This window comes from Mycteria americana, chromosome 4, assembly GCF_035582795.1.
Source record: "Mycteria americana isolate JAX WOST 10 ecotype Jacksonville Zoo and Gardens chromosome 4, USCA_MyAme_1.0, whole genome shotgun sequence".
Classification (NCBI taxonomy): Eukaryota; Metazoa; Chordata; class Aves; order Ciconiiformes; family Ciconiidae; genus Mycteria; species Mycteria americana.
In genome coordinates, this window is record NC_134368.1 from 14,588,008 (window position 1) to 14,603,498 (window position 15,491).

Here is a 15,491-nt window from a genome sequence, read left to right on the forward strand (position 1 = left end):
TTTTAGTAAGTTCTTATCCTAACATTTTTATTGGGGCAGTGCTTCAGTAGCATTGAGAAACATATGTGGGTTAATAGGTTATTGCCTTTTAGGAAATGCATAATTTTAAAATTGTATCATTTACTCCAGTTCATAAAACTGAACTATTATATTTCTGTCTCAAGTGTGCAAAGTACCTTGTCAAAGAAAACAACACCAGATGCAAATATTCTATGATTTCATAATCATATTGTTTTAAAGAAAATCCTTCTTTCAGGCACTGTTCAGATATAAAAAAGGGAAGAAGCAATGACGTTTGGCATTATTTTTCCAAGAAGCTAGCTTCTACTTTGGCAACAATGTTTTATCAATGTGCACTGATTATTAAAGATTTAATTTAGAAAGGCAGAAAATACTTGTTTTATTGGTGCCCTGGTATCCTGCCTGACTTTGTTTCCCTGTTGGCTTCATTTCTTGGTTATGCTTCATGTTCTGCCTATGAACAGAACAGCTTTCTTCATTGAAAAAAAAAAAAAAAGAGTGCGGGAAATTAAAAAAAGACAAATTGCTTTAAAGTTTAAGTTAATTTTGAAACTGAGACTTAGGCATATGGGAAAATGCCACACTACTATTTTCAGTCAGTCAGTTGCTCTGGAAGCCAGACGTGTACAGATCTGCATAGCGTGCGGGATAGAGGGACGGAGGGAGTGCGGGAAGGACAGCTTACGGCTTTCAGGGAAGACCTAACAGACAGATCTAACTTTCCGTCTTGTCTGACAAGAAACAAGAAAAGACTTTTTAAAGATCTTGAGAATTAGGATGCATCTTTTTTACTGGGTCATGAGGAGTGATAGGCATTTAAGATGCAGTGTAAAAATCCAGGGGTTTTAGAAGGATTCTTATTCTTCTTGTTTACATTGCTCTTGCTGAAATTCTGTGGGTAAAATGACTAGATGATATATGATAATATTGAGTTACTCTGAGTGGTTGTCACAGACAGCAGCAATGCATATAGATGTTACCTTCCCTCGATTCAGTGAAAGACAAAAACAATTGAGCAAGTATGCCATTTTGTGTCACTCAGTACTCCTCCAAAATTTCAGAATCTGTTTCTCGTATATTAAAAATGCTTTTAGGAAGTCACATTCATTAATGTGTTGTGTTGAAAATTGCCTTTCAATTGCATGCTTTATGTACAATATGGCAAATTTTAAATTACTGTACTTCTGGAGGTATATTAACCTTGCCTATATATGCCGTTATACAGTTTGTTTTCCTGTGTTGTCATTACTGGGTTTAATTTCTCAGTTTCATTTCAATTTTCTTTGCTCACCAGCAAAGAAATAAGTGATAGATTTAAGTGAATAACAAGTGTGGGTTCATTTGCAAATTTACCGATACACTCATCCACTTGTGATCGTAAATAGGTGAGAAAGTGGTTTAGCTTTGTTGTAGAATTATAGAATGGTTTGGGTTGCAAGGGACCTTTAAAGATCATCTAGTCCAACCCCTGTGCTATAGGCAGGGACAGGAGACTCCCCTATGGAATTTGGTACCCTAATCCAAACACTGAAAATCAGTGCTATCCACTATAGGCTTGGAACTAAATGTCCTCCCACCAGAAAAAATAACACATAGATATCTCCTGCAGATAATTTCCAATAGCCAGACTTACCAGTTTGGGAGGAAAAAAAAAATTAAAAAAATCTATATTCATAAAGATATGTTACCTGAATCATCCTGGAGTAGAGTAACAGTATCTGTGCAATAAAATCTGCTTTCGATGGTGTCTGATTCAGAGCTGTTACCTTTTCCACAGCTGTAATTATAGTGCTATCTCAGCTGGTGTTTAGTCCACAGTGTATCTACTAAAGAAGATTACTTCCATGACAATGTAGATGCCTTCCCTCCCTCTCCTGATTCAGCCTGTTTCCTTTTTATTTTTATTTTATTTTGTTTAAATCTAGGGTAAGTTTGAGTTGCTTAAACAGGATCATAACATCTTCTGCACAGGGAAAGCCTGCTGTCCATGCTGTCAGAAGACTTCAGGTGAAGTTCAGACTCTGGAAATCCTACTGTCAGTGCTGTGGGTTTGATGAGTAACATCTCGGCCTCATTTTATGGTCACTCCTAAATGAATCTTGGATATTTTGGATGAGTTATATCTGAGGCTTTTGAGTTAAGATGTCCCGTTTTTCCTAAAGCATACACACAAAGGTGCCTGTTTGGATCCAACTGCTTTCAATAGACAAAATAAAGAAGGTTTCCGGGCCTTTCCTGAACTAGTATTATTGCTTTTAATTAACCTTTTACTTTTGTTTTGACTCTAGAATCCAGAACCATGCAAAAAATAATTTGTTTTAATTATAACTTCATAGTAAATGGTAGTCTGAATATTAATAGAGATCTCCCATCCTTTCTGCACTAATCTGAGGCAAGTTGCGATTCTGGCTTAGTTTAGCATAAGTTAAATGCATTGTATGACTACAGATCCCAGCTTTGTATAGCATAGATGCAAGCAGTCCTGGAATACTGTGATAGTGACTAACATCCTGCTGCTCGGTAGCCTCCTTTTGCCACAAAGCACTGTTTGGTATGTATGATTGTATTGCCACTTAAGGTTAAAACACAAGTCTTTGAAATCTCTGCCTCTGACTTTGCTTTAGATGAGAAGTACATGTATAGAGCCCATATTTGGCAGCCGCTGTGATAGGGATAGTAGAAATGTTACTGACACTACGCATGATGAAATACATTATAGCCTTTCTGGTATACTCTAATGGAGAAGCAAGCCTTTCTCATTTTTTTTCTTTTTTTTTTTTTTTTTAAATTTCTTCTAAATTAATATCTAATCCCACTTGGAAAAACCATTGCTTTCCATGCAGCCTGCTGAACATCATTTTATAATGAGGTTTCATCACAGTGGGTATTACTATAACAGGCTATAAGACCTTTCCCCCACTCCCCCCACAACCCTTGGAGTCACTGGCCTATATTTTCTGAAGTGTCTGGGGACTGTGAGTAGCCTCAGTTTTGGGGTGTCCTGTCTGAGGCCCCTTGAGTAGACTTGATTTTTCAGAAGGCCAATTCTTTTGGCTTATCTAGTAAGGACTTTCCCATTAAAGTTGCTAAGAAATTAAGAAATCAAAGATCAATGTCTTTTTTTCTCTCCCCCCTGCCCCTTTAATTTAGTTTTTATTCTGCATGTTCCTACTGAGAAGAATGCCCCTTTGTTGACAGGATCTCTTCTCTCTCTTCCTTCAAGGCAAGATCCTTTCTCATCTGATTAGCAGGAAGTATCTTAGGTCAGGTAGTGGATTCAGGTGTAGGAATTTGGGACTCAAATCCTAAAGACAGTATGTGTGTAAATTAGGTAAATCAATCTATGCCCGTCTGAGCATCCCATCTGTAAAACTGTGATAGTGCAGCTTCGCTACAGAAGGATGTTGTGGGAATGAATTAATTGAATGTATGTGAAGATCTAAGTCACTATAAGCATCCATTAAATATGGTCCTTCAAATGCTAGAAAGTTTTCTAGCATTTCCTTCCCAGCGTAAACAGAAACTCTTTTCTCTCTGTTTGATTTGTTTTCCATCTGCTTGTAGGGCACAGTAGAGGGCTTATGGATGAGAGTAGTCTGGGATGGTTGGTGGAGGAGATAAGGAGAGAACGAGGTTGGATGCTGCTCGGTTATATTTTACTACCTAAAAAGGTGAGAACTTGTTGCCAATAGCACATCTCCATAGCAGATTCCTGCACACACCCGTGGCCTTTTTCTGGCCCTGGTTCTCCCAGTGTGTGCTGGAAAGAGAAGCATCAGGAATGCAGTCTTTGCTTTTGAATATTCAGGATGAGTTTTTAATAATATTTTAGAAAAAGCTTCCTTGAAGACTTCTAAAATTGTGGTGGCATTTGTTAATCAATATTTTATATTGATGTTCCAGGTGGGTAAATTGAGAGAGAAAATCCAAGAAGTTAAGCAAGAAAGGGAGCAGGAGCAGCACAAGCACACTGCCTATGTTTCTGAACTGAAAGCCAAGCTCCATGAGGAGAAAATGAAGGAACTTCAGAGTGTCAGAGAGCTACTGATCCGGCAGCACGAGCAGGAAGTAGCAAGAATGGTGAAAATCAAAGATGGTGAAATTCAGCGTTTGCAGTCAACAGTCAATGTCCTGCGGGACGGGGCAGCTGACAAAGTGAAGACGGCGCTGCTGAGTGAAGCAAAGGAGGAGGCTCGCAAGGTATTCGATGGTGAACGGATGAAGTTGCAACAGGAGATATTGGAGCTGAAATCTGGCAAAAAGCAGCTTGAAGAAGCTTTGAACAACATTATGCAGGCAGATAAAATGAAGGCTGCTGACCTGCGCACGGCTTATCAGTCCCATCAGGATGAGATTAATAGAATAAAGCGGGAATGTGAGAGAGAGATCCGCAGGCTGGTAAGTTCATTAAGTAATGTGTGCTTATTTCAGTTTATAGCAGGTATTAGCATATTGCTGTATGTGTCCATAAATATCAAACCACTCTTTTACAGTGACATCTTTCATCAGTGTTGGTTGCTACAGTAGGCCACTATTTCTGCTACTTTCTCCTCCTTACAGCAAAGATGAGCCTTGGCTCCATGGCTAGCCCAACCCAATCCAAAGCTTTATGTCCCACCAAATGGAATATGAGTGAACCAAGACTTTCCAGGATGAATTTCCTCAACAGATCAAAGAAATAGACCTTCCCTTTCCCACTTGCTCAACTATATTTCCTTACAATGTCCCGTTGACAAAAACAGTCAGGCATTGCTCATTTGGCAATGCAAGAACACCTTTGTGAGATGGAAAAATTAACTTTTCAGAGAGCTTTTATATTTATATTGGAGGAACCAATTGTGCTGAAACAAGACAATGTCTTTGCTTCTTCTGCATCGTTATCCAGGTCATTGGATTTTAAGCATTGTTGCCCTTTTTTATTTTTTAAAATTTCTGTGTTTTTTCTATTGCAGCGGAAAAGTTAGGGCCTAGGACAGCAGGCTTTTTTCACGCTTCATAAACCGTAGGAGGTCAGCACAGATGGCAGACTATGCAGTTTGTATAAAATTGAAAACCAGGCAATATTTCCCGACAGCGGGTGCCCCAAATATTTCAAATTATTCAGCTTTGTAAAATGTAAAGAATCTAAGATGGGGTGTGCACAGTAGTACATTTAGAGAGTTTATCATCAAACAACACTTCTGTTTGGTACCATATTTTCCATGTGTATGTATGTATCTGATTGTTAGTCTGCCTAAACTAGCAGTACAATAGCTATGCAAATAAAATCTAAAATTATAATAAGCATAATATTTATCATATATCAAGAACTACAGATTTTAAATGGAGTGAAATATCAGTGTCCTTAAAAATATTTTATCAGTGTGTGTTTACACAGGTATCCTCTTATTTTTTTGTATTGCTTAGGCAAAATTATGGTGAGGGCAAGCTACAAGCGTGTGATGTCTGTTTAATAGTGGTGATTTTCTGTCTGAGACAATGAAAGCTTCTAATGCAATTAATATTTATGCTTTAAATAAATTGGATGTTAATCAGGTCTCAAGGGTATCATTTCCTTGATTAAATAAAGACCACTGCAAAGACTGACAACGTGAGGTTTCTGTAAGCATAGTTTCTTTCATATTTTGTTCCATATTATAAATATAGAATTTTAAAATCATGACTATGAAGTACAGGTAATTTTAAAAAGTATTAAAGAGAAGAGAAGGTTGCTACATTGCGGCATGTTTTTTTCTAGAGAAAAGTTTCTAAATAAATGTAACCTTCTCAAAGAAGGTTACCTCACCAAGAAATGGTGAGGTGAGGCACATAGCGGTGCACCCCAAATTCTGTCATCCCAAATTGCCCCAGTAAACACACCTATGCCATGTCTTTGAGTGGTATTGTAAAGGAAACACTTAACTCTTCTCTTTCAAGAGTAGAAGATTTCAGCCTGCTGCGGTGTGCAGGTGATGAAGGAGGGCGCTCAGGGGTTTCTGTCTGGCACAGAAAAATCCTGTCGAGTCATTCAGAATTTTAATTGGAGCCTTGCTGGGCCTCCGTTACTCAGTACATCTAAAAAGGTGACTGTATCAGGAGAGTGTGTAGATAACTCTTGTTTGCTATTCCCAGCCCCAGAGGAAGCCTGCCATCAGTCTCGTGGGCTTTCACTGGAAATGTTCATATCTCCCCCCCCGCAAGAAGTACAGAGGGAAAATATTGGGAGCTTGGTGTTGCCTTGTAGTGCCTCGACTCCTTTTAGATAATGAATTTCAATTTTTTCATTAAATTGTATGGTTTGTTTTTATGAGAGAGACATGTTTCTTCTAGGAATTCATAACAATTTAGGCAGTTGTTATTGCATAGGGCACTCTTTAAATCTGGGGCGAGGTAAAAAATACTGCAGGGTTCCTAGATGCTGCTCTCTTCCTCTGGGAGAACAAGTGGGATTATAGAATCAGATCATCAGGATATTTCCTTCTCCCCTCCTCCTTCCATTTTAATTAGTGGAAGGGATGCTTGCCTTCCATTTCAGATTAACCGTATTAGCTGCAGATTTGGGGTACTCACTTGGTTTAGTTGCTACCCTTGTGGGATGAAATGGCAAGGATATGGCAGGCAGTGTTATTAATATTAGCACAGATCTGTAACTGAGCTACAGTTAATGTGCTTTTTTTGTATGTGTGTTGTGTTTTATGGCACTATTAAGAAATCAGTGTCTTTGGTATTAATGGCCTAAAGGGGCTGGCCATGCTGTAATTCAAATTCAGATAGAGTAGTTCAGTGTCTGATTGTCTTGTCAGACTTGGCTGATTTATTTTGCATAGTTAGTTTTGCAGATGTATTTCATGTAGATATTGCAGAAAAAAAAATCAATATTTTTACCATTGATTTTAATACCTGTGACTAATTTGAATAAAATCTTGCATTTTTTTGGCTTGCCATCAAAAAAATAGTGAGAAAGGAAAAAAGCAAAATGCATTGTCTATGAACATATGGATACAATTCCACTGTGTGCATAAACAGCCATGCTTGTGTTGTACAAATGTCAGTATTTTAGAAATGTGATTAATCAGTTTTGAGATTGTCTTCACAGTTTTGAATTGAGCCATGAAAAATACCCAATAAACCTCAATACAAACAAGATTGACCGGGGAAGGGAAAGTAAAATAGCTATTTGGCAAAAAAATATAACACACTTTTTCTCTGTACATGAAATTATATTGGAATTTTTCAGTTCCGTCATTGACTTAATAGAACAGATAGAAATGTTTTCATTAATTTAAGGAATGCTTGTGGACATGGACTTTTTTTTTTCCCCCTCAAAAGAAAATATGTTCTTGCTGTATGTATGCATTGGCACAATGTGCTGGCAGCTAAGAAACTGGAAGTAAAAATAGCTAGTAACAAGCTGGAGAGGCAAATGAAACAGTTGTTTTAAAAGTAAAGAGGCAACTTGGAGAATAAGATAAGAAAGCAAGAAAGAGTATTACTTAATTTTTTCAGCCAATATTTTCTGAATAGTTGAGTCTGAACAGTTGGACTGTTCTGTCAATGTAGTATGAAAACTATGCTGATACAGATTCAGATACTTAAAAACAGAAATAACATTAAAAACCAGCAAATAAGAAAAAAGAAAAAGAAATCAGAAATAGCAAACTGAAAAATAATCTGCAAGAAGGAAAAATGTTAAAGCCTGTTTTTATGGATCAGGTTTTTTTCAAAAAAAGAATATACAAAATCATAATTGTACTTTTTCATTCATGGAGCTTCAGTATAAACAGCCATGAAGCATACATTCAGCTGAGGGCTGTATAGGCAAGCATGTACATACCTAAATAACGCTATCAACAGACTTCTGTTTTAACGGCATCCTTGTAAGCGGTATGTCTGGTTTCCTTCTGAGGTCTGAGCTCGTACGAGGTAGATTTAATACAAACCTGATTATTGGTGAAGAGCAGTTGAGTTTCTTAGGTTTTGTTGATGAAGTAGCTTAAAGAGCAGAACTGTACTACAAGAGCATTTAATGTTTTAATCTAAATATTAAAAAGTACACAAAATAACAGTATATTTCAGCCAATTTTTCTTGGGCCTCAGTTAAGCTTGTCATGTAACCCACTCACTTGGTTTTAACATCAGGTTTAAAGGTAGTTTTCAGTGGTAAGTAAAGTTTCTCTCTCTTGCCTGAAATTGCTGAAAAAGCATGTTCAAATTGTTGGTGAGTTTTGGCAACAGACCAACCTTATTCTGTTGTTAGCACAGCTGTGAAGGAGGGCATGAATATTAAGTATATCATATTAGTTAGAGGTTACATGTATTCTGAGACTACCTGGACACTGTTTTTAAAAAGGCCCTTACTTTGCAAGGCACGTTTCTCTAGATACTCTTTTTGCAGAGATAAAACCAATGGACACTTTACAGTGCTTGCCTTGGAAAATATATCCAAAAAACCAATCATTAAAAGTACATGCAATTATTTCACCACTGATTTGTTCATTTATAGTATTTCTTGAATAAGAAGGAAGCTGAACATTTATTTTGTCAGACACTGTTAATAGAAACATAATATTTAAATTTGGAATAAACAGATGACACTTGCTTCCTGTATTTTGTGGTGTCGGGTTTTAATAAATATTATTTCCTCTACTGGAAATGCCCTTAAGATCAAACCTTTCACCTATTTTATGGATAAATACCATTTGACATTGTTAAAATCTTTACATGTATGTAAATGTTCCTAAATGTTCCTAAACAGCTTAGATTGAAATGAATTGAAAGACTTATTTCACTTTCATATAAAATAGTCCCAGTTTTCTTAACCACAAAATCAAGGTAAAAGATTCCACTGGTCTTATTAGGTGCACAATCAGATCCATGTTTGAGGGCACACAGTACACCAGATGAATTAAATTTGCTGGTTTCAATTGTATTCTCAGATAACCTAATAAAAATTGTCTAAAGAGTAGTGTGACATTACTGCAGATTCATACTTGCAAGGAAAAAAATCCTTTTGCTGTTAATAGAATCAAAGTACAATAAATTGTTTTCAGGAGTGATTTTCAGAAGTTCCTGATCAGCCATGATTTATGAAGACAGATGCACTATTTAAGTGTTCTTAGTCTCCTTAGTCTAAATTATCTAGTTGCATAAATTAAAAACTCCTTCCAATGTGAAACCCTTCTTCTGTTTGGTGTTTGCCAAATATACGTAGTGCAGTACCTGGAAGAATATAATTCAAAGTAATAGATGAAGCAGTTTTTAAAGGTAAAAATCAAGGCAATTGTCCTGGTTTCAGCTGGGATAGAGTTAATTTTCTTCCTAGTAGCTGGTATAGTGCTGTGTTTTGGATTTAGTATGAGAATAATGTTGATAACACACTGATGTTTTAGTTGTTGCTAAGCAGTGCTTACACTGGTCAAGGACTTTTCAGCTCCCCATGCTCTGCCAGGTGCACAAGAAGCTGGGGGGGGGGGCACAGCCAGGACAGCTGACCCCCACTGCCCAAAGGGCTATTCCATACCATATGACATCATGGTCAGTATAGAAACTGGGGGAGTTGGCTGGGGGGCAGCAATCGCTGCTCGGGGACGGGCTGGGCATTGGTCAGCGGGTGGTGAGCGGTTGCATCACCACCTGCTGTCACAACCATCACTTGTTTTTTTGTTTTTCCCTGGGTTTTGTTCCTCTCTCTCCCCCTCTCTTGTTATTTTCCTTTTCATCACTTCTTCTTCTTCTACTTCCTCTTTTTCTTCTTCTTCTTCTTGTTATTGTTATTATTTTATTTTATTCCAATTATTGAGCTGTTCTTATCTCATCCCATGAGTTTTCTTACTTGTGCCCCTCAGATTCTCTCCCCCATCCCACCGGGAGGGGGGAGGGTGAGCGAGCGGCTGGATGGTACTCAGTTGCTGACTGGGGTTAAACCACAACAGCAATTTCACTGAAACTTCTGTTCAAGGGAAAACCCTCTTATGGAATAAGTTTGTGTACCATTTATATAGTGATTTTTTAAAAATACTATTATTTCAGTTTTGTGTCTGTGTATATCACTGTATCTCATGATTTAAGCGACAGCTTCTGAAAGACTGGGAGGAACATATTTTCAGAATTAAGAATTAGGTTGTTCCAGTTCAGGACAAAAGCAAATTTCAACTCAAGTCCTTCACAAGTTAGTGTTTTCTAAGCTTGCACAGCTCTTACTATGTTTGTCTGCCTGTATGTCTTTACTGTATTACTTAGCATTGACATTCCATATGTGGAGTATCATACAATCATGGAAAAATTTAGATGGTGAGGATCTTCTTGAGATCGTCCAGTCCAATGTCCTGCTTGAAGCAGGGCTGCCTTGAAAGTTGGGTCAGGTTGCTCTGGGCCTCCTCCAGTCAAATTTGAAAATCTCTGAAGATGGAGATCCACTGTCTCTGTGACAACCTGCCCCAATGCCTAATCACTGTGAAATTTCTTTCTTCTTCCTCTTCTGTAACCTTTGATTGTTACCCTTCTCCTTTTGCTGTGCATCTTTGAGAAACGTCTGCCTTGTTCATCCCTGTATCCCCCTTTAGATAGCTGAATGGGTATCGGCAATTGTAATGCATCCCGCCATCTTCTCTTCGGCTGGCCGAGCAAGCCGGGCTCCCTCACCCATTCCGTGAATGCTATATACTGCAGCCCCATAGTGGTCTTACTGGCCTTCCTCCAGTTTATAGCACTTGTGCCAGTTTGTCAATATCTTTTTTTGTGCTGGGGAGCCCAAAAGTGGCTGCGCTGCTCCTGGTGTGGTTTCACAAGTGCTTAATAAAAGGCTAAATTGCTTCTCTATCCTTCTGGCTACACTGCTCCTGATTTGGCCCAGTATCAACTTGAATCGTTGCAAGCTCTTACTACTGACCCATATCCAACTTGCCCTCCAGGACACCAAAGTTTTTCCTTTTTTCTTTCTTTTTTCTTTTTTTTTTTTTCTTTTCTTCCTCCTTGCGGAACTGCCAACTTCAATTGGCTTCCAGCCTTTTCTGTTGCAGGAATTTAAAACCTCCTAGGGGCAGGACATTATATGTGTCTTAGGCAAACTTTATGAGGGTTTTTTTGGCCCATTTCTCCAACATGTCAAAGTCCCTCTGAATGGTGCTCCTGTCCTCTAGTGTAGTAACAGCTCCCCCAACTTTGGTATCATCAACAAATTTGGGGATGGTGCATTCCATTTCTTCATCTGGGCAGTTGATAAAGTTGTTAAAATTTGTAATTGTTGTCAAATTTTAAGGTGTAAAATTTAGATAACTAAATAAAGAATTTTTGTCTCCTGAGAGATTCAGCAATTATTTTTCAGTAAAACCTGAAAAATAGCAGGAGCAAAAGTTTAACACTCCACCAAACCCCAAAATTACATCCTTTGCAGTGGTGGCCACTATTTTCTAATAACCTTCACTTTCTCCTGCATTCCCATTACTAGGATTTTGCCATTTTAAGGCAGTGAAATTCGTATCTTTAGGTTACGTTCAGCAGCGAGGGTGGTGCAGAGACCTTTTGTCTCTGCAGACTCTGGTGCAGAGGGACAGCTGGCTGTTGGCAGGAGGACTCCGTGATCCTCTGCTGCCCTGAGAAGAAGGATGGAGCCTGGCTTTTCTCACTTCACTTGTGCAGTGGCACATATGCATGAATTTTGTTTCCTGATGAAAATCTTGAATTTTGAGACTGGAAAGCTGAGTTTTGAATCATCCAAGTGTGTGCAGTCGTGCATGGTTGGGTAGAGCCTGCTGTAGCGTGCTTCTTATCAGCCGCTTAAACCCGCGTGTATTTCACACACAGCTGCTGATATCAAATTGTAGGCTGCTGCTCTGGATTTTGCCATCTGTTTGAGACGCGTGTTTCAGCTACATTCCAAGACTGAGCTAATCTCCTGCAAAGACCCTTCCACCACCTTCAGCATTTCAGGACTGCAAATAATACTTTGCTTTCCATCCTCTGAAGATTTATGCTTGTCCTCTCAGGAGCTAACAGGGCAGCATTCCACCAGGAGCTTGTTTTTTCCTGAATTAAGCAGAACTAATGAAAGCTTTTTATTGTGCAGGCTCAGCATTTTGTGTTTATTTTTAGTATTTTCTAAGGACTCTATTATGGTAGGTAGGTCACAAATCTGACTTTTATATCTCTTTACAAAATATGGAACAGTTTTAAAAACCCACAGAAAAGATGTATGGTGTGGCACCTGGACAAAAAACTCCTTAAGTCTGAATTACTTAGTCCTTCTACATTTTCCATCTTTTTGACTACTTGTTCATTGTAGCTCTGTCAATGAACACTTGTAATCGGTATCAGGAGAGATCCAGTAGTAGAGGTTGTAGTCAGCTACAATAATACAAGGTGCTTTTGAGAAAGATGTGAGAAACCTCCTATCAGTAAGTTGTGGAATTGTCTGCCCATATGGTGTTTCTTGTATAATTTATCAAAACTTTTAATATATGCCTTACCTATGAGATTTACACACTTAAAAAAATGTGGAAAAACTATTGGAGGAAAATATTGACTATTGGTTTAGAAAAATTACACATGAAATTAAGAATAAGTCCCATCTACCTGTGTCTATGATCCTTACTTCTCCACTGGATGGCTGGCATCTTTTCTCCCTCTTCTCCTAATGTTCCTAAATAAGCAGCAAACATTTATTTAAATAGATGGCCATGTCTGATGTAGAGAATGCTATGCACAATGCAGGAATATATTAATTCCTCTCTCCAGGTGGGCTTTCAGCTTGGGATATTGTGGTTAGATCTTTGTGTCCCTTTATAAATGTAAAAGGCATTAATTCCATATAGTTCTATCTTTAACTGTTTATTTGAGTAGCATCTCCTTTTTGTTTTTCCTAGTAACTAGCAATCCTTCCATCAAGATATCCCTATTTTCAGTGTCAAGCATTTAGCATAAAGATTAATTCAATTTTTTCTCTAGAAGAGCACTGTAGAATTTTGTTCTGCAGTTGGCGAGGAGATAACTTTGATAAGGATGGGTAAAGAGGAAGGTCTCACACTTGGCAATGCAGCAGCTGGTTTTTTCCACTTTGAAAACTGAGTATGTCACTGCCTTGATAGATCTAGCTTTTAATTCCCTGGGAATTTCTCTTTCAACTTTGTGAGAGGCTAAAGTTCCCCCAAAGGTCTCTGACTTTCTTTCACTGTAGCTATTGAAGTGTGGGATAATTGGCAGGGGAATACTTTTTCCAATGGCTGGCTTGGTTTCTTTCATGTTTGATAAATATTATTAAAACACGTATTTCTGCTCATTTCTCATAGCTGTTAGGAGGCAGTTAGATACCTGTTCTTAGGAAACTGTAATTTTGACACAGGCTATAAATACTAGCTCTTCATTGATATAATGCAGGTAATTGCTGTGTTCAGCACCTAACATTTGACAGCACAAAACCCATTAATTAAGAAATGATACTTTAGAAAGCTGTAATTTTAACCAAGAGCTCCAGAGTTACTTATGCTATCCAAGGAGATTTCTCAGTAATTTCCCTCTGCAGCTGCTTGTGGATGATCCTATTTTCTTTAAAATCCTCTTTCAGAGGGTGTTTCTGCTACTTTTCTTCTCAAAGCATGTAACTGAAAATGTGTCCTAACCTTGTGTTACTCCACTGCCTTCCTATCGCAAACTTTTTGTACTGAATTCTACCATGCTTAATTGCATAAAGAAAAATGTGGCTATTCTAAAATGTTTTAAAATCCATGGAAAACAGAATGTATAAGAGTTCATGTGACTCTGTTGTATTGTGTAGCTGCAAAAAGTGGGCAAATTTGTTTTAAACTGAGAACAAATTTGAAACCAAAGCAGCCACTTGGAAGGAATTTCTGGGATAATATATTTGATTTAACATAATACCTGTGAGCCCAATGCATGCATTGGGATCTCATTGTGCTAAATATGTTGGAAGAAAAGGTGGTCTCTACCTTTTGTATCTTAGTGAGAGGTTTCAAATGAATAGTAGTACAGGGAGGAATACACGAAAGCGGTGGTAGGAGATTAGTGCAGTCAGCTTTCAGTTGCCACGTGTTGCTCGTCCCAGCTACGTTGTGCCACAGATGCAGAAAGCTCTTACAGGCAGCTGGCGTGGCAGGTCCTGCACCATGCTCCCTGGACCATGAGTGGTTGAGGAGCACAGTGGAAAGGCATCTACTCGCTCAGAATCTGGTAATGAATCATTGGGTGAGAACGGATCCATCCAGGTTTGTTAGCTTCAGCTCAGTGCTGGCCTTGACATACCTGCATCACTTCCAATAGAGAAATTCCTGCATTTCTGTAAAGTGCTTCCTATGTCTTAGGTTCTCAGAGATTTGTTAGTTTAGGTACCCTATTTGATGACCAGACAATAGATTGTGATCTCAGCAGTGTAATTTCTGTGAAGTATTTACAGTTTTTTCATGATTTCCCTTTGTATTTTAGAGGTGTCATGGAAAAGAAGAGATATAAGAGGAATTTGAGGAAGGTCAGTCAGGTAACCAAATGGATATTTGTGGAGCGTCCCTTCAAATAGGAACAGTGGCATGGGAGAAAACATGAAAATGCATGACTGCATGTATGACAAGCTGATATTGGGGAGGGGACGTAGCACCCTAATATTAGATAAAGGATGAATGGACTCCAATTAGGCTGTGAACATCTTTGACAATGAGAGTGAATTTTGTTGTTGTTGTTGTTTAATGTAGTAAAAAGAAAAACAGCTTAGAGAATCCAGAGATGAGAGTTTTGTGAAAAGAGCATCATTAACAGCAGCATTCACATTGGATGGTGAGCAGGCAGGACTGCGTTTAAGGTCAGAAAGGAGAATGTCGCAATGGCTAAGGCATGGTACAAGAACTCAGGTAAAAGTCTACCTGTGTGTATGGATTTTCAAGCTGATAGGCAGAAAGAGTCTTTATATGTAATCAAACTGCACCTGGGAGAGAACAGAATTAAAGATGACAACCATGTAAGTGATGAGTAGTTTGGAGATGGCTCCCTAGTGATGTAAAACAGACATTAAAAAGCATGAAAAAGAAAGGAATGCCATGCATGGTAAAGTAACAAATTCTGGATGCTGTTTGGTGAATGAACATTGTCGTAATGGAATACAGGGTTAAACCTTTAAACTTGAGAGGTCATGAGGGGATCACTAATTGTTATTTCACTTAATATCATAAAAACCAATGATGTTCAGCTTGGCTACAGTAGTCACAAATGACAACTGGAAAATACCTCAAAATGTGAGTGTGTATATGTAGGTATATATATATACACATGTACAGGTATATATATATACATGTCCATATACATATACATGTATATGGACACTGTGTGTGTTTGTGTATGTACATATATACACATATACCTATATATATCATATATATATATAGAGAGAGAGAGACCAAAACATTTATGGGAAAAGCAAACTTTTGTAGGTGGAAAAGTTGACAAGCTTTTAAGCATACAGCTGCTTTATCTGCTGAAGGGCTTCTGTACCT

At 38.2% G+C, this 15,491-nt stretch overlaps 1 protein-coding gene across 1 annotated transcript in view; it reads left to right on the top strand.

Annotated features, from left to right (window-relative positions):
- The window catches only part of JAKMIP1 (janus kinase and microtubule interacting protein 1), a 71,067-nt gene that overhangs the window by 24,872 nt on the left and 30,704 nt on the right, over window positions 1-15,491 (top strand). The window contains exon 3 of the mRNA XM_075499725.1: window positions 3,925-4,419. Within this exon, the coding sequence (XP_075355840.1) occupies window positions 3,925-4,419 (495 nt within the window). The remainder of the gene's footprint in view (window positions 1-3,924; window positions 4,420-15,491) is intronic.